Here is a 20,751-nt window from a genome sequence, read left to right as displayed (position 1 = left end):
TATTGTTTTTATGTATTATTCCAGAGACTGTGGCATCACTTAAAGGCTTTCTGCCTCCACTGCATCTAATGTAATAAATGGAGCAGTTTAGCAACTAGTCTTAAGCAAAATATCCCCCCAAAAATTTTGGTGTATAGCTCTTAGGTAGACGTGTGTGTACCAAGATGATGCAGCTGCTCGTCTATAGTCTGCAAATGGTCTGTGTGTCCTGTAGCCTTTCGATGCCTCCCTTTCCTATACCCCCTGCTTATTTCTGACTGTACAGTCGTGGCCAAAAGTTTTGAGAATGACAAAAATATTAGTTTTCACAAAGTTTGCTCCTAAACTGCTTTTAGATCTTTGTTTCAGTTGTTTCTGTGATGTAGTGAAATATAATTTCACGCACTTCATACATTTCAAAGGCTTTTATCGACAATTACATGACATTTATGCAAAGAGTCAGTATTTGCAGTGTTGGCCCTTCTTTTTCAGGACCTCTGCAATTCGACTGCGCATGCTCTCAATCAACTTCTGGGCCAATTCCTGACTGATAGCAACCCATTCTTTCATAATCACTTCTTGGAGTTTGTCAGAATTGGTGGGTTTTTCTTTGTCCACCCGCCTCTTGAGGATTGACCACAAGTTCTCAATGGGATTAAGATCTGGGGAGTTTCCAGGCCATGGACCCAAAATGTCAACGTTTTGGTCCCCGAGCCACTTAGTTATTACTTTTTCCTTATGGCACGGTGCTCCATCTTGCTGGAAAATGCATTGTTCTTCACCAAACTGTTGTTGGATTGTTGGAAGAAGTTGCTGTTGGAGGGTGTTTTGGTACCTTTTTTTATTCATGGCTGTGCTTTTGGGCAAAATTGTGAGTGAGCCCACTCCCTTGGATGAGAAGCAACCCCACACATGAATGGTCTCAGGATGCTTTACTGTTTGCATGACACAGGACTGATGGTTGCGCTCACCTTTTCTTCTCCGGACAAGCCTTTTTCCAGATGCCCCAAACAATCGGAAAGAGGCTTCATCAGAGAATATGACTTTGCCCCAGTCCTCAGCAGTCCATTCACCATACTTTCTGCAGAAGATCAATCTGTCCCTTATGTTTTTTTTGGAGAGAAGTGGCTTCTTTGCTGCCCTTCTTGACACCAGGCCATCTTCCAAAAGTCTTCGCCTCACTGTGCGTGCAGATGCACTCACACCTGCCTGCTGCCATTCCTGAGCAAGCTCTGCACTGGTGGCACTCCGATCCCGCAGCTGAATCCTCTTTAGGAGACGATCCTGGTGCTTGCTGGACTTTCTTGGACGCCCTGAAGCCTTCTTACAGTAACAAGAATTGAACCTCTTTCCTTGAAGTTCTTGATGATCCTATAAATTGTTGATTGAGGTGCAATCTTAGTAGCCACAATATCCTTGCCTGTGAAGCCATTTTTATGCAACGCAATGATGGCTGCACGCGTTTCTTTGCAGGTCACCATGGTTAACAATGGAAGAACAATGATTTCAAGCATCACCCTCCTTTTAACATGTCAAGTCTGCCATTTTAACCCAATCAGCCTGACATAATGATCTCCAGCTTTGTGCTCGTCAACATTCTCACCTGAGTTAACAAGACGATTACTGAAATGATCTCAGCAGGTCCTTTAATAACAGCAATGAAATGCAGTGGAAATTTTTTTTTTGGGATTAAGTTAATTTTCATGGCAAAGAAGGACTATGCAATTCATTTGATCACTCTTCATAACATTCTGGAGTATATGCAAATTGCTATTATAAAAAATTCCAATATTTATGTAATTTTTAAAACTTTTGGCCACGACTGTAGTCAATGCAGTTCAGTATGCATAATTTACACATAGAAGGGAAAGTATTATACTTGTACGCTACAGAATTGGCACACACACAAAAGTTGCAAACTTTGGCACAAGTCTCATTTTACAATACAATTTCCTAATTTTCACTTTCTTTGCCACCCTTGCCACTTTTACAAAATATGGTGGGGAGGAAGAAGGCCATGGGAGAGAGCTTCGCAGCCCGACTTTAAAGAGGACCCTTTTCCAGTTTTTACTTTATAAAAGTGATACCTCACACTGTAACTCATGTTCCCTAGATGTCCTATCGCAATTTGTTTTTATGATATGCTCCTCTGTGCCCCTTGTTCTGTTTAGGCGCCCTGTATGCTAATTAATAGCATCGAAACAGGGAGGAGGAGACATCAGCTTTTCTCAGTGGGAGTCTCTTCTATCTGGCTGTGGCGCTGTCCAATCACAGAGGAGCGCGTCACAGCCAGGGAGAAGGTGAGCTGTTTTTCTCAATGGTTGTGTCGCGTTCCGCTGTGATTGGACAGTGCAACAGCCGGATAGAAGAGAGACGCCCCCTAAGAAAAGCTGATGTCTCCTCCTCCCTGTTCCGATGCTATTAATTAGCATACAGGGTGCCTAAACAGAACGAGGGGCTACAGTGGCGCAACGGAGGAGCATATCATGAAAAAAATTTGCGATATGAAATCTAGGGGACATGGACTACAGTGTGAGGTATCGCTTTTATAAAGTAAAAACTGGTCAAAGGTCCTCTTTAACAACATATGCACCAGAAAACTGGTGTAAAACATGCCTGCCCTATCTCCTTAAGGACTCAGCCCTATTTCACCTTAAGGACCAGGCCATTTTTTGCAAATCTGACCAGTGTCACTTTAAGTGGTGATAACTTTAAAACGCTTTTACTTATCCAGGTCATTCTGAGATTGTTTTTTCATCACATATTGTACTTCATGACCCTGGTATAATGGAGTCAAAAAATGCATTTTTATTTATAAAAAAATAAATAATAATTTGTCCAAAATTTGGAAAAATTAGCAAATTTCCAAGTTTCAATTTCTCTACTTCTATAATACATTGTAATACCTACAAAAATAGTTATTACTTTACATTCCCCATATGTCTACTTCATGTTAGGATCATTTGGGGAATGACATTTTATTCTTGGGTGACTTTGCAAGGCTTAGAAGTTTAGAAGTAAATCTTGAAATTTCTCTGAAATTTTCAAAAACCAACTTTTTAAGGACCAGTTCAGGTCTGAAGTCACTTTGTGAGGCTTACATAATAGAAACCACCCAAAAATGACCCCATTCTAGAAACTACACCCCTCAAGGTATTTAAAACTGATTTTACAAACGTCGTTAACCCTTTAGGTGTTCGACAAGAATGAATGGAAAATAGAGATACAATTTAAAAATTTCACTTTTTTGGCAGATTTTCCATTTTAATATTTTTTTTCCAGTTACAAAGCAAGGGGTTAACAGCCAAACAAAACTCAATATTTATGGCCCTGATTCTGTAGTTTACAGAAACACCCCATATGTGGTCGTAAACTACTGTACGGGCACACAGCAGAGCGCAGAAGGAAAGGAATGCCATACGGTTTTTGGAAGGCAGATTTTGCTAGACTGGTTTTTTGACACCATGTCCCATTTGAAGCCCCCCCGATGCACCCCTAGAGTAGAAACTCCAAAAAAGTGACCCCATTTTAGAAACTATGGGATAGGGTGGAAGTTTTGTTTGTACTAGTTTAGGGTACATATGATTTTTGGTTGTTCTATATTACACTATTTCTGAGGCAAGGTAACAAGAAATAGCTGTTTTGGCACCGTTTTTTTTTTTTGTTATTTACAACATTCATCTGACAGGTTAGATCATGTGATATTTTTATAGAGCAGGTTGTCACGGACACGGCGATACCTAATATGTATATTGATCGCTTGCTATTACACTTTTTGTGATATAAGATGACAAAAAATGACTTTTTTTACACCCTTTTTTTTTTTTTTTTTTACGGTGTTCACCTGAGGGGTTAGGTCATGTGATATTTTTATAGAGCCGGTCAATATGGACTCGGCGATACTGAATTTGTATACTTTTTTTTTTTATTTATGTAAGTTTTACACAATGATTTCATTTTTGAAACAAAAAAAATAATGTTTTATTGTCTCCATAGTCTGAGAGCCATAGTTTTTTCAGTTTTTGGGTGATTATCTTAGTTAGGGTCTCATTTTTTGCGGGATAAGATGACGATTTGATTGGCACTATTTTGGGGTGAATATAACTTTTTGATCGCTTGCTATTACACTTTTTGTGATGTAAGGTGACAAAAAATGGCTTTTTTTACACATTTTTTTTTTCTTTTTTACGGTGTTACGGTGTTCACCTGAGCGGTTAGTTCATGTGATAATTTTATAGAGCAGGTTATTACGGACACGGCGATAGCTAATATCTATACTTTTTTTTATTTACTTAAGTTTTACACAATAACAGCTTTTTTAAAACAAAAAAAATGATGTTTTAGGGCTCTTTCACACCTGCGTTGTTGTCTTCCGGCATAGAGTTCCGTCGTCGGGGCTCTATGCCGGAAGAATCCTGATCAGGATTATCCTAATGCATTCTGAATGGAGAGAAATCCGTTCAGGATGCATCAGGATGTCTTCAGTTCCGGAACGGAACGTTTTTTGGCCGGAGAAAATACCGCAGCATGCTGCGCTTTTTGCTCCGGCCAAAAATCCGGAACACTTGCCGCAAGGCCGGATCCGGAATTAATGCCCATTGAAAGGCATCAATCCGGATCCGGCCTTAAGCTAAACGTCGTTTCGGCGCATTGCCGCATCCGACATTTAGCTTTTTCAGAGTGGTTACCATGGCTGCCGGGACGCTAAAGTCCTGGCAGCCATGGTAAAGTGTAGTGGGGAGCGGGGAGCAGTGTACTTACCGTCCGTGCGGCTCCCCGGGCGCTCCAGAGTGACGTCAGGGCGCCCCAAGCGCATGGATCACGTGATCACATGGAAAAACTTTATTTTTTCAACTTTTTTTTAACTTTATTTTTTGTCCCACTTTGGGACTTCAACTTTTGGGGGTCTAATCCCTTTTACAATGCTTTCCAATACTTCTGTATTGGAATGCATTGGCTGTATGAGTAATACTGTGTGTATTACTCATACAGCTTCTGGCCTGTGAGATCCAGGGGGCTGGATCTCACAGGCTCTTCACCGGAAGGCAGCGCAGATGCCTAAGGAAGGCATTGCGCTGCCTTCCATGCCATCGTGTCCCCCCTACAGCCGCATGGGGATCCGATGGCACCGCCGCCCGCCGGATAAGGTAAAACCGCAAACCGCAGGTCTGAATTGACGGGACCCCCCCCTCGCATTTAGCCAAGGTGCCTGCTCAATGATTTGAGCAGGCACCGGGTTCCGATCACCGCCCGCCGACCGGTGATCAGAAATACACAGGGCGTACAGGTACGCCCTGTGTCCTTAAGTACCAGGACATAAGGGCGTACCTGTACGCCCTGTGTCCGGAAGAGGTTAATACAGACCCCTCTAAACAAGTTATACACTATTGGGGTCATTTATTGACGCCGGTCTTAATACCCGATGCACCTAAGTTATGTAGAGGCGCCGGCTCTAACAGGTGCAGAAAATAATAAATGAGACGGGCCCGCTGGCTTCCCCACCCACGCCACATCACCTTTTTTTAAACCTGGCAGGAGCGGGGAAAAGTCACAGATTTATAGTACAGTACTATACAATGTTCGGCACTGTGCTTGGTAAGCGCAGAGAAGGTTGCGGTGCTCACTGAAGGGCCTGTTCCTTCTCAAACAGCTGATTGGCGACGGTGCCAGGTGTCAGATCTGGATACTGAGACCTATCCAGAGTATAGGTCATCAATATTAAAATCTCGGAAAACCCTTTTAAGTAAATAGTTGCTGAGCTGCAATATTCCCGCCTTCTGCTTCCGGCGTCATCCAATGTATAGTTTCCTGTGCCTGCCTGAAGTAGTTGATTGTTGGGCATGCTGGATGTCGGACCACCAATCTGATATTGATGACCTATCCTGAGAAAAGGTCATCAATATCTACATATGTCCCAGAAAACCCCTTGATGGTAATACTGCATGGTTTCCTGCTTATGTTACACACATGAACCCAACTTCGCTCCTCGCCCTGTTTGTTTTAATTCCATAAGTGTTTGATTGGCAGCTCATGTATAAAGACTGGATGTCACACTCCATCACTGACAGGTGAGAGAAAAATGTCATGAAGCAATAAACACATCACTGGTGTAGCAGGAAATAAAGGTGTCCATGCTGAACGTCACTGCAAATTAGCCATGTTCTAGCAATCCCCATCAGAGCTGACCACTGCAGACCCTGCCCTGAGTCGTGCAAACACGTCAGAATAAAGCTGACAGTCATTTTCCATAGTATGATATTATGTGCATTATAGAAGTAGAGCAGGCATAGTCACAGTTCATGACAGAAATTATGGGGTTGATATTAAGAATCCTGCTGACCCTGCCCGTGGCCCTTTCTAAACTTCAAGATCTCAAAAAAGGAAATTTACACTGTAGCACTAATGTACTGGTTAAGGGCTATGTACACCTTCAGAGGCAATTTTTGTTTATGATTGCATGTTACTCGTTTTTGGCTAAAAATTATTTTTTCAATTGGCCTTTATTAAAAATATTGAGCTGTTCTGTTACAAAGGGTTGTTTTCTTAGCTGTGTGACTGGCACTTTCACTTTGTGCCGGTCATCTAATAAATCTTATCTCTAAACTACTAAGCTGTCATAAACACTTATTTAAGCCACATTCTTATCAGTAAGATAAGAACAGAGCTATAATAAGCGTTTAGGAGGTCAGAGAGCAGAGATAAGGAGTCCATCAGCTCCTGGTCTGATGGAAAAGACAATAAATCCACTACTAGAGCATCTCAGCTCTGTACAGAAAAAGGAAGCCATGTTTTTAATAAAGACCAATTTAAAAAATCATTTTTTAGCTCAAAATGAGCACAATGCAATAATAAAAGAAATTGCACCCAAAGGTGTACATAGCCTTTAAAGATGTTTGATAAATACATCACCCCAGGATGACACTTTACAGGTTTGTAGGATCTGCTAGTGTCACCTATATACTGCAAGGGGTTGTGCCATAAACTACTTTTCACTGTAAAGTGTATTTTCATCAAGTGCTCTATCTCCCATTCCTCTTGGATATTTGTTTTCAAATTTACATCTTTTGCAGTTTTCTCTCACCCCCCATGCTAAAACCTCTACTACTTGTTTTGTGATGTGTCTGCTGTCCCATCATGCCTTAGGGCGCTGAGATGTGTCCTGACATCAGCAGGTCATGTAACACTATTCACAACCCTTGTTCTTACCAATGAGGCTTAATACGTCCTACATTACAAGGCTCCAATGCAGGACGTAACCTACAGCAACTGAAGATCGAAGCTGATTTGCCACAGGGTTTAATGGTAGGCTAAAAGCTCTAGATTAAGGTAGTTTTGATATGTGATAAGTGCTTGCCATGAAAATGATGTCAGTGTATGAATATTATTCCAAATAGTTGTAATGATGTAGCAGGAGGCAGCATTTTGCTGTCAAGAAATCTTGTGGAAATTAAACCTGGATAATTAAAGGCAACGTTTGATTAGACTTAAGTAAAACATTTACAAATATAATTGTAAAAGCAAATGCAATGTCTGTTATGCTGGATTTAGGAACCTGTAGGTCACTGCGTCGTGAGATCTATGTCGGAGGAGCTGCAAGACGAATACTGTCTGCTCCTGATCGACCTCCTACTGCAGTTTATTGGGGTTCTGGTACATTTGACGGCAAGAAGATCTCTGTAGACTGTACTATCCTTGCTGATGGAACCTATGCGAAGGTGAACTGGACCATACCGTGACCCCCTGCAGTTCTTCTGAACCAAGCCCTCTATAGCTATAGTGTTTTGTATGCATTTGTTTTTATAGGTAACTACATTGCTGTTCTGTCATTATGAACGTTACTTATGTACTGTGTGTGGAACATGAAGTTTGGATTGTGTCTGAAAGATAAAACTGAGACATTTTAAATTCGCTATTCTTCAAATCACTAGTTTAATAAGACTCAGTACAGTATAATAAGTCCTCCTGACTGTAAATAACAAAATATGGACTATAGTGTGTATATGTATGTGTGTGTGACTTTGATATTGTTTTCAGTATTATATGCATGTTCAGTATTTGTTGATGTGAGCACTCTTACTTTAAAAATTCAATGCTGATTCTTAAAGTCAATAGAGTTGAATGTAGTGACATTGCACACTCATGACCGCCATACCATTCAAACAGGGGAACACTAGGCCCCCATTCTTTTGATCCACAGGGGCCCCAGCAGTTGGACCCTCGCCGATCAAATACTTATCACCTATCCTGTTGTGAGACCGCCTCTTGAACTTTTCACACTCCTGCTACTGACTGAAAGTCTCCAGGAACAGAGCCCTGAAGCAGCGCGGTGAGGTTTACTCCGCATAATCAGTGGAAAAAGTCAGCTAACTTGACGACTCACCATAATATGTCCCTACTTCAGTCCCTTACTTCACTTTCAAGGCTCAGTTTTCGTGTATACAGCACTAGTGTTGAGTGAACTTGTGTTTTCAAGTTCGGTGTACAAGGTTCGAGTTTGGGTTATCTAGGAATTCCGTTATGGATTCCGTTAACACTGACCATAAGGTATGGTCCAATGTAGTGGAATCCATAACGGAATTCTTAGATGACCCGAACATTGTACGCCGAATTTAAAGGGGTTCTGCACTTTCATTTAACTGATGATCTATCCTCTGGATAGACCATCAGCTTCTGATCGGCGGGGGTCCGACACCCGGGACCCCCGCCGATCAGCTGTTTGAGAAGGCAGCGGCGCTCCAGCAGCGCCGCGGCCTTCTCACTGTTTACTGCTGGCCCACTGACGTCACGACTAGTATCAACTAGCGTGGGCGCGGCTAAGCTCCATTCAAGTGATCAGAGCTTAGCCCCGCCCACGCTAGTTGATACTAGTCGTGACGTCAGTGGGCCGGCGGTAAACAGTGAGAAGGCCTTCTCAAACAGCTGATCGGCGGGGGTCCTGGGTGTCGGACCCCCACCGATCAGATAATGATGATCTATCCAGAGGATAGATCATCAGTTCAAACAAACTGCAGAACCCCTTTAAACACAAGTTCGCTTAACACTATTCAGCACCAATCTGATTTGATGTAGTCAATAGCCACTTGATGACTTTGAGTTCTGTCCTGTCTCCATGTCCTCTATTCTGAACATATAATAAACTCTAGCTATCATGCGACCTTGAAAGTTAGGGTTGTATTTCAAAATGGCCTCTTCCATTGACTTTTGGGAATCATGTACATTTAAAGAGGTAGAATATGCAACCATTTATGATTGTGGAGGAAGAGCTCTTTGACCTCATCGGTCCGGAGCATGAAGAAGACACAGCGCTGATTAAAGTGAAGGATCTCACCGATTCCCAGAGTTGGGACCAGTCGATGTCATATCCTAGCGACATTATTTTATGAGATGAATTTCTTTATGTGGCGATTTGATACGTTTTAAGTTAAATCAGATGGTGAGTGGAATACATGGGAACGGCTGCAGCAAATACATGAAAATAAGGTTATTTATATGCTCATGGAATTTCTTCTCAAGTCTAAACCGTTTGTGACACACGGAACGCTAGTTGCCAGATTTAGCGCAATCTAAATATTTAAAACAATGTTTACAATTATACTTATCAAAATCAGAATAGTAACTCAATGCGGAATTCTCAGGGTCTAAAACTGGACCTTTCCCTGAATATTAAGGGATTTAAGGACATAATTAATTGTCTCCAGAAGGGAATGTTTTTTTCCTTGAGGTAAAGCGTTTTTTAATACGCTGAAAGCAATAATAGATCTATACAAATAATCGCAATCAGCGAAGTCCACTGGAAAATGCAGACAGAGTTTTCAATATTTTTTTTCGTGGGCCTGATTTCTTGTTTTCTGCTTTGAGTTCAAGACCTCGATAAGGTCAGATCCATTCCAAATAATTTTATAACGCAAGGTGCTTGTAGCTTCTGGATACCAGCCAGCATCGTTACACTCGTGTTTGCAAATGGCCACACGCCTTTGAAGTCTAGGACTAAGTGGGCTGTTGGCATAGGATGGCGTAGTGGGTTAAATCTTACTAAGTGACGGTTAAAGACTGGTAGAACCGCAAGAATCTGTTGAGATTTATGCAGAATGTAATAGGTCATATGATATTTTGATGTCTTATTGATTTTGGTTTTATTGCACATTTATTCTTTAACTCGTTTATACTTACAAAAATAGAAATAAAGAAATGAAAGGAAGTAAAAATGGGTTCAGATATTGCATTTTGGGTCTGGGTCGTCTGAAGGCGTTATCTGCTTTCAACAGCTCTATTAATGCATGCCTATGAGGAGCAAACATTAAGTCTTCTCCTGCGTCCATGCATTGATGTCCAAGCTTTACCCAGACATTCACTCATTGCTAAGGACCTGTCACAGCGAAATGCAGTGCATTCTGCAGTCAGCATGTTATGGAGTAAGAGGAGCGGAGCAGATTGAGATATATATATATATATATATATATATATATACAGTACAGACCAAAAGTTTGGACACACCTTCTCATTCAAAGAGTTTTCTTTATTTTCATGACTCTGAAAATTGTAGATTCACACTGAAGGCATAAAAACTATGAATGAACACATGTGGAATTATATACATAACAAACAAGTGTGAAACAACTGAAAATATGTCATATTCTAGGTTCTTCAAAGTAGCCACCTTTTGCTTTGATTACTGCTTTGCACACTCTTGGCATTCTCTTGATGAGCTTCAAGAGGTAGTCCCCTGAAATGGTTTTCACTTCACAGGTGTGCCCTGTCAGGTTTAATAAGTGGGATTTCTTGCCTTATAAATGGGGTTGGGACCATCAGTTGCATTGAGGAGAAGTCAGGTGGATACACAGCTGATAGTCCTACTGAATAGACTGTTAGAATTTGTATTATGGCAAGAAAAAAGCAGCTAAGTAAAGAAAAACGAGTGGCCATCATTACTTTAAGAAATGAAGGTCAGTCAGTCAGCCGAAAAATTGGGAAAACTTTGAAAGTAAGGGCTATTTGACCATGAAGGAGAGTGATGGGGTGCTGCGCCAGATGACCTGGCCTCCACAGTCACCGGACCTGAACCCAATCGAGATGGTTTGGGGTGAGCTGGACCGCAGAGTGAAGGCAAAAGGGCCAACAAGTGCTAAGCATCTCTGGGAACTCCTTCAAGACTGTTGGAAGACCATTTCAGGGGACTACCTCTTGAAGCTCATCAAGAGAATGCCAAGAGTGTGCAAAGCAGTAATCAAAGCAAAAGGTGGCTACTTTGAAGAACCTAGAATATGACATATTTTCAGTTGTTTCACACTTGTTTGTTATGTATATAATTCCACATGTGTTAATTCATAGTTTTGATGCCTTCATAGTCATGAAAATAAAGAAAACGCTTTGAATGAGAAGGTGTGTCCAAACTTTTGGTCTGTACTGTATATATATATATATATATATACAGTTGTGTTCAAAATAATAGCAGTGTGTTTAAAAAAGTGAATAAAGCTCAAAATCCTTCTAATAGCTTTTATTTCCATGCACACAAATCCATTGGGAACACTACACATTCTATTCCAAATCAAAACATGAAGAAAAATATATCAAATTTGTGTTGTTCCTCTAAAAAAAATTGAAGAAAAGTAAATTTTAGACTGTTCAAAAAAATAGCAGTGTTTGTATTCTTTTTTACAAACTCAAACATTCACTATATAAACTGAAAAATGGTTGAAGATTTTGCTTTCCTTTGAATCACTGAACTAATATTTAGTTGTATAACCGCTGTTTCTGAGAACTGCTGTACATCTGTGTTGCATGGAGTCAACCAACTTCTGGCCCCTGTGAACAGGTATTCCAGCCCAGGATGATTGGACTACATTTCACAGTTCTTCTCTGTTTCTTTGTTTTGCCTCAGAAACTCCATTTCTTATGTCACCCCACAAGTTTTCTATTGGATTAAGATCCGGGGATTGGGCTGGCCACTCCATAACGTCAATCTTGTTGGTCTGAAACCAAGATGATGCACGTTTACTGGTGTGTTTGGGGTCGTTGTCTTGTTGGAACACCTATTTCAAGGGCATTTCCTCTTCAGCATAAGGCAGCATGACCTCTTCAAGTATTCTGATGTATTCACACTGATCCCTGTCTTCACAGTGTACTGTGGCTTGAATTCAGTGTTTGGGGGTCGTCTGACAAACGGTCTCCGGCCACTAGACCCAAAAAGAACAATCTTACTTTCATCAGTCCACAACATGTCTCTTTAGGCCGTCAATGTGCTCTTTGGCAAATTGTAACCTCTTCAGCACATGTCTTTTTTTCATCAGGTGGACTTTGCGGGGGCTTCTTGCAGATAGCTTGGCTTCACATAGGCGTCTTCTAATTGTAACAGTACTCACAGGTCACTTTAGACCTTCTTTGATCTTCCTGGAGCTGATTGTTGGCTGAGTTCTCTCCATTTTGGCTATTCTTCTATCCATTAGAATGGTAGTTTTTCGATTTCTTCCACGTCTTTCAGGTTCTGGTTGCCATTTTAAAGCATTTGCGATCATTTTAGCTGAGCAGCCTATCATTTTCTGCACTTCCTTATATGTTTTCCCCTCTTCAATAAACTTTTTAATCAAGGTACGCTGTTCTTCTGAACAATGTCTGGAACGACCCATTTTCCTCAGAATTTCAGAGAGAAATGCACTGTAACCAGCATGTACAACATTTTCGGTCTTCCTTCCTTAAATAAGGGCAATAATTGCCACCTGTTTTTCAAAGAATGAATGACCTGACTCATTGAACTCCACGCTGCTATTATTTTGAACATGCCCCTTTCAATTAGTGATTCAATTACACAGAATCAGCAGCATGCATGTCATGACTGTTGGGTCTGTTGGATTTCTATTACTCTACTACACCTGCTAGTAAATTATTTGCCATGTAGAAATATAATTTCTACCAAAAACAGTGATTGATCAGGTTAGTGATGTCTGACTGCTATTATCTTGAACACAACTGTGTGTGTATATATATATATATATATATATCGTTTTGTGGGGAATGATACATTAATATCTCTGCTCTTGCTATACACAGCTATTAGTGACTGATGGCTATCCCTGTATACACACTTAGCCTACATGCACACGACTGTATGTGTTTTGCGGCCTGCAAATTGCGGATACGCAACAAAAAAACTGGATGACGTCCGTATGTCATCCGTTTTTTTTTGTGGATCTATTGTAACAATGCCTATCCTTGTCCGCAAAACAGAAAGACATACTGAAATGAATAGGTCCACATCCTATCGGCAAAGAAAACAGAACGCACACGGAAACAAAATACGTTTGTGTGCATGTAGGCTTACACAGAGTAACATAGTTTGTAAGGCTGAAAAGAGACATCTGTCCATCCAGTTCGGCCTGTTATCCTGCAAGTTGATCCAAAGGAAGGCAAAAAAAAACTGTGAGGTAGAAGCCAATTTTCCTTACTTTAGGGGAATAAAAAATTCCTTCCCGACTCCAATCAGGCAATCAGAATAACTCCCTGGATCAACGACCCCTCTCTAGTAGCTATAGCCTGTAATATTATTACACTCCAGAAATACATCCAGGCCCCTCTTGAACTCACTTAATAATACCTACATGTGCCCATATTTATAATAGGACCCTTTCTCATAAACTATCTATAAACACAACAAAAAAACTAAGTATTGATCCCCAAAAAAAAAAAAACATGAATTTTATTAATACATAAATACATAAATCCAAGAAAATCTTTCTGGGTACTGTGGTCCAACCATTCCAGTTATTACTTTAGTTGCCCTCCTCTGGACCCTCTCCAGCTTTGCTATGTCTGTCTTGTTCACAGGAGCCCAGAACTGTACACAGTACTTCATGTGTGGTCTGACTAGTGATTTGTAAAGTGGCAGGACTATGTTCATATCACAGGCATCTACCACTTCTACGATATACCACTACTTTCATTACTAAGGGCCTAATGTAGACATCACTCAGATCACCCGATAAAAGTCAATACAGTGATCCCTCAATATACAATGGCCTCAGGATACAATATTTTCAACATACAATGGTCTTTCCTGGGACATCGTAAGTTGAAATTAGAGTCAGATACAACTAATCGTCATGGCCATTTCACCGGTAAAACCCCTGTACTGGAATGTCTAGTAGCTCTTCTTTACAGTACAGTGAGGTTCTACACGTCCTCTACTGCCCTCTGTCTGTGCACGGATGAACTGCTACTTTTCATGTCTGCTGAGTGTGGCTCCATTTTACTTTTTTGGTACATTGTGTGCTATACAGGACCAGGCCCTCATCATAGAAAAGTGATTTACAGCTTCTACTATCTACACCTGATTGTAAGGTTACTTTCACACTGGCGTTTCTGGGTCCGCCTGTTAGATCCGTTTCAAGGCTCTCACAAGCGGCCCAAAACGGATCAGTTCAGCCCCAATGCATTCTGAATGGAAAAGGATCCGCTCAGAATGCATCAGTTTGCCCCCGTTCAGCCTCCATTCCGCTCTGGAGGCGGACACCAAAACGCTGCTTGCAGCGTTTTGGTGTCCGCCTGACGATGCGGAGCCAAACGGATCCGTCCTGACTTACAATGTAAGTCAATGGGGACGGATTCGTTTTCACTGACACAATATGGTGCAATTAAAAACGGATCCGCCTCCCATTGACTTTCAATGTAAGTCAAAACGGATCCGTTTGCATTATCATGTTCATGGTAATGCAAACGGATCCGTTCTGAACAGACGGAACCGCACCTAAACGCAGGTGTGAAAGTAGCCTTAGATGTACGGACTTGTTTTATCTGTCTTAGTTATCTGCTTATTTTTATTTTTTTCTTAAATCCTTATTTTTCTTATCATGGGGTGATATTTTGGGGCTTTGGAACTCGTCTTCCACAGAGTTATAGTGGAACGGGAACCAGATAATATTGTGACTTGAGGGACCACCGTATAGGGGTGGACTGACTTGTGCGCTACCCCTCCATTCAGAGACTAGACTCAGGGACCCCTCGTTACCAGGGGGATGTCCATTTCCAATTAGTGAATGTACAAATAAATCTACAGTTATATCACTAGTACAGTTGAATAAAGACATATGTCTATCAAGTTCAACCAAGGAACCTATAAAGGCCTCCATCTGCCCAGCATTTCATAAGCACATCAGTATGTTGTTATCCAATGACCTGTTATTTCCCGTGTGTGAGTTACAGTAGTTGAGGATCAATGTCTTTTCCATTCTTATGTTTCTGTCCTTTCTATTATTCGCTTAAAGGGGATGTGCCAAGCTTTAAAGGTATCCACAGGATAGAGGACAACTAATTGATCAGTGGGGGTCCTAATGCTGGAACTTCCGCCAATTCTAAAAACGGCGGTCCTGTTCACCCGATCTGATGGAGCGACATGTCCAGCACGCTACCTGCCACTTCTGTTCATTCTTTGTAAGACCATCAGAGATGGCCAAGTACAGTGCTCCGCTATTTCCAGTGGTCCCATAAAGAATGTATAAAGCAGCAGGGAACATGTTTGTCCTGCCGATCCATCAGATTGGGGGAACAGGACCCCCGTTCTTTGAATTGGTGGGAGTTCCAGCATTAGGACCCCCACTGCTCAATTAGTTGTCCCCTATCCTGTGGATAGGGAATAAATTCAAAACTTGAACAACCCCTTTATAAGGTAGATATCAATTAAATGGGAAAAGGGCTAGTTTTGTCGTCTTAGTACATGTCACTGTGTTATGCTATACCAAAGGACATTCTGTTGTCTTGTAGATGCTGGAAAAACTTTGCCAGAAAGTTTGGATTACTCCAAGATTTGGCTACAGACAGCGGCTGGAGAGCTGAATGTTAGAACAGGGATTCCTCCGCCATTTGTCACATTACAAATAAAGGATTTCCTTAATGGGCCAGGTAAGAGAGCTGTCATCATTATTATTATTATTATTATTATATAGTTTTTTTGTATGTGTTTATTAGGGGTGCACCGAAATGAAAATTCTGGTCCGAAACCGAAACCGAAAATTCAGGATGCCCTTGACCGAAAACCGAAACCGAAACTGCCTTTTTGCCCAAATACTTTTAAAATACTTTTTTTTAATGATTTTATTAATAATTCTTTTTCATGAATGAAATTCATCTGTCGGTGGCGCTGTTATGGAGAGGGGGATCTGTGGGTGGCTTTGTTATGGAGAGGGGGATCTGTGGGTGACGCTGTTATGGAGAGGGGGATCTGTGGGTGGCGCTGTTATGGAGAGGGGGATCTGTGGGTGGCGCTGTTATGGAGAGGGGGATCTGTGGGTGGCGCTGTTATGGAGAGGGGGATCTGTGGGTGGCGCTGTTATGGAGAGGGGGATCTGTGGGTGGCGCTATGGAGAGGGGGATCTGTGGGTGGCGCTGTTATGGAGAGGGGGATCTGTGGGTGGCGCTGTTATGGAGAGGGGGATCTGTGGGTGGCGCTGTTATGGAGAGGGGGATCTGTGGGTGGCGCTATGGAGAGGGGGATCTGTGGGTGGCGCTGTTATGGAGAGGGGGATCTGTGGGTGGCGCTGTTATGGAGAGGGGGATCTGTGGGTGGCGCTGTTATGGAGAGGGGGATCTGTGGGTGGCGCTGTTATGGAGAGGGGGATCTGTGGGTGGCGCTGTTATGGAGAGGGGGATCTGTGGGTGGCGCTGTTATGGAGAGGGGGATCTGTGGGTGGCGCTGTTATGGAGAGGGGGATCTGTGGGTGGCGCTATGGAGAGGGGGATCTGTGGGTGGCGCTGTTATGGAGAGGGGGATCTGTGGGTGGCGCTGTTATGGAGAGCGGGATCTGTGGGTGGCGCTGTTATGGAGAGGGGGATCTGTGGGTGGCGCTGTTATGGAGAGGGGGATCTGTGCACTGTTATGGAAAGGGGATATGTGCACTGTTATGGGCATAACAGTGCACAGATCCCTTTCCCCATAACAGTGCACAGATCCCCCCTCCCCATAGCAGTGCCATAGACCGATCCCCCTACCCATAACAGCCCCTGCCCTGCTGCTCACAGCATCACTCACTGCATCTTTATTTTACCTTACAATCGTGACGCTCCAATAAGAACTCTGCAGGCAGAGCGGAGGGCGGTGCAACGTCACTTACTCACGTGACGCACCTGCTCCGCCCACTTTATGAATGAAGGAGGCGGAGCAGGCGCGTCACGTGAGTAAGTGACGTTACGCCGGCCTCCGCTCTGCCTGCAGAGTTGTTAGTTACTGGAGCCTCACGATTGTAAGGTAAAATAAAGATGCAGTGACAAAGTAAACCGCCCGCCCGGCGCCCGCCTGCAGATGGTGGGTGACAAATCCCACACTCCATATTTTCGGCCGATATGTAACAATATCGGCCGAAGTGGATTAGGTGCATTTTCGGCCGATATTTTCGGCTGCCGGAATTTCGGTGCACCCCTAGTGTTTATAATTTGTTTGTTAAAGGGGTTATCCAGTTCTATAAATCCCCCCCCCCCCCCTTCCCCATATGCCGGGCCCCTCACACTGAATATACTTACCTGGCTCCCTGCGCCGCTCCTGGTCCCCGCACTGCCACTGCTGCTTCTCCCTGTGCGCGGATGAAAACATCCGGTGTTGTGGGTGTGGGGGGCGGGAGCAGCCAATGGCAGGTGGGGACTGGGATGAGCCTCCCTAGCGTCACCCGCGATGCTAGGAAAGCCATTAGCTGCTCCGAGGATAGCCATTTCTGTTGTTGGGAGGAAAATGCTGAAAACACACGGAAGGGATGCGTGGTTTGGGGATTGAAATACGAATCTGGTAATATGCACAAGGCCTTAGTAATAGATATTGAGGAACAGGTTGTAATTGAAGTGTCATGGTAAATAATTAGCCTAGAAGTACTCTATATAGAGGCAGTGGTATTGATAGTCTCTAGGAGCACTCTATATAGAGGCAATGCTATTGATAGTCTCTAGAAGTACTCTATATAGAGGCAATGCTATTGATAGTCTCTAGGAGCACTCTATATAGATGCAGTGCTATTGATAGTCTCTAGAAGTACTCTATATAGAGGCAATGCTATTGATAGTCTCTAGAAGTACTCTATATAGAGGCAGTGCTATTGATAGTCTCTAGAAGTACTCTATATAGAGGCAGTGCTATTGATAGTCTCTAGAAGTACTCTATATAGAGGCAGTGCTATTGATAGTCTCTAGGAGTACTCTATATAGAGGCAGTGCTATTGATAGTCTCTAGAAGTACTCTATATAGAGGCAGTGCTATTGATGGTCTCTAGAATTACTCTATATAGAGGCAGTGCTATTGATAGTCTCTAGAAGTACTCTATATAGAGGCAATGCTATTGATAATCGCTACAAGCAGTCCATATAGAGGCAGTGCTATTGATAGTCTCTAGAATTACTCTATATAGAGGCAGTGCTATTGATAGTCTCTAGAAGTACTCCATATAGAGGCAGTGCTATTGATAGTCTATAGAAGTACTCTATATAAAGACAATGCTATTGATAGTCTCTAGAAGTACTCTATATAGAGGCAGTGCTATTGATAGTCTCTAGAAGTACTCTATATAGAGGCAGTGGTATTGATAGTCTCTAGAAGTACTCTCTATAGAGACAATGCTATTGATAGTCTCTAGAAGTACTCTATATAGAGGCAATGCTATTGATAGTCTCTAGAAGTACTCTATATAGAGGCAATGCTATTGATAGTCTCTAGAAGTACTCTATATAGAGGCAGTGCTATTGATAGTCTCTAGAAGTACTCTATATAGAGGCAATACTATTGATAGTCTCTAGAAGTACTCTATATAGAGGCAGTGCTATTGATAGTCTCTAGAAGTACTCTATATAGAGGCAGTGCTATTGATAGTCTCTAGAAGTACTCTATATAGAGGCAATGCTATTGATAGTCTCTAGAAGTACTCTATATAGAGGCAATGCTATTGATAGTCTCTAGAAGTACTCTATATAGAGGCAATGCTATTGATAGTCTCTAGAAGTACTCTATATAGAGGCAGTGCTATTGATAGTCTCTAGAAGTACTCTATATAGAGGCAGTGCTATTGATAGTCTCTAGAAGTACTCTATATAGAGGCAATGCTATTGATAGTCTCTAGAAGTACTCTATATAGATGCAGTGCTATTGATAGTCTCTAGAAGTACTCTATATAGATGCAGTGCTATTGATAGTGTCTAGAAGTACTCTATATAGAGGCAGTGCTATTGATAGTCTCTAGAAGTACTCTATATAGAGGCAGTGGTATTGATAGTTTCTAGAAGTACTCTATATAGAGGCAATGCTATTGATAGTCTCTAGAAGTACTCTATATAGAGGCAGTGCTATTGATAGTCTCTAGAAGTACCCTATATAGAGGCAGTGGTATTGATAGTCTCTAGAAGTACTCTATATAGAGGCAATGCTATTGATAGTCTCTAGAAGTACTCTATATAGAGGCAATGCTATTGATAGTCTCTAGAAGTACTCTATATAGAGGCAATGCTATTGATAGTCTCTAGAAGTACTCTATATATAGGCAATGCTATTGATAGTCTCTAGAAGTACTCTATATAGAGGCAATGCTATTGATAGTCTCTAGAAGTACTCTATATAGAGGCAATGCTATTGATAGTCTCTAGAAGTACTCTATATAGAGGCAATGCTATTGATAGTCTCTAGAAGTACTCTATATAGAGGCAATGCTATTGATAGTCTCTAGAAGTACTCTATATATAGGCAATGCTATTGATAGTCTCTAGAAGTACTCTATATAGAGGCAATGCTATTGATAGTCTCTAGAAGTACTCTATATAGAGGCAGTGCTATTGATAGTCTCTAGAAGTACTCTATATAGAGGCAGTGCTATTGATAGTCTCTAGAAGTACTCTATATAGATGCAGTGCTATTGATAGTCTCTAGAAGTACTCTATATAGATGCAGTGCTATTGATAGTCTCTAGAAGTACTCTATATAGATGCAGTGGTATTGATAGTCTCTAGAAGTACTCTATATAGAGGCAGTGCTATTGATAGTCTCTAGAAGTACTCTATATAGATGCAGTGGTATTGATAGTTTCTAGAAGTACTCTATATAGAGGCAATGCTATTGATAGTCTCTAGAAGTACTCTATATAGAGGCAGTGCTATTGATAGTCTCTAGAAGTACCCTATATAGAGGCAGTGGTATTGATAGTCTCTAGAAGTACCCTATATAGAGGCAGTGCTATTGATAGTCTCTAGAAGTACCCTATATAGAGGCAGTGCTATTGATAGTCTCTAGAAGTACCCTATATAGAGGCAGTGCTATTGATAGTCTCTAGAAGTACTCTATATAGAGGCAGTGCTATTGATAGTCTCTAGAAGTACTCCATATAGAGGCAGTGCTATTGATAGTCTATAGAAGTACTCTATATAAAGACAATGCTATTGATAGTCTCTAGAAGTACTCTATATAGAGGCAGTGCTATTGATAGTCTCTAGAAGTACTCTATATAGAGGCAGTGCTATTGATAGTCTCTAGAAGTACTCTCTATAGAGACAATGCTATTGATAGTCTCTAGAAGTACTCTATATAGAGGCAATGCTATTGATAGTCTCTAGAAGTACTCTATATAGAGGCAATGCTATTGATAGTCTCTAGAAGTACTCTATATAGAGGCAGTGCTATTGATAGTCTCTAGAAGTACTCTATATAGAGGCAATACTATTGATAGTCTCTACAGGGAGTGCAGAATTATTAGGCAAGTTGTATTTTTGAGGATTAATTTTATTATTGAACAACAACCATGTTCTCAATGAACCCAAAAAACT

The 20,751-nt window shown here is 41.7% G+C and overlaps 1 protein-coding gene across 4 annotated transcripts in view; it reads left to right on the top strand.

The window, feature by feature from the left end:
* The window catches only part of VPS13B (vacuolar protein sorting 13 homolog B), a 1,020,896-nt gene that overhangs the window by 739,445 nt on the left and 260,700 nt on the right, over positions 1–20,751 (top strand). For all 4 annotated transcript variants that reach the window (XM_040432419.1, XM_040432415.1, XM_040432418.1 and 1 more), the window contains exon 35: positions 15,733–15,870. In XM_040432419.1, coding sequence (XP_040288353.1) covers positions 15,733–15,870 — 138 coding nt within the window. The remainder of the gene's footprint in view (positions 1–15,732; positions 15,871–20,751) is intronic.

Source organism: Bufo bufo, chromosome 5, assembly GCF_905171765.1.
Source record: "Bufo bufo chromosome 5, aBufBuf1.1, whole genome shotgun sequence".
Taxonomy (NCBI): domain Eukaryota; kingdom Metazoa; phylum Chordata; class Amphibia; order Anura; family Bufonidae; genus Bufo; species Bufo bufo.
Note: the sequence above shows the minus strand (reverse complement) of the source record. Positions and strands in the feature narration are given on the sequence as shown.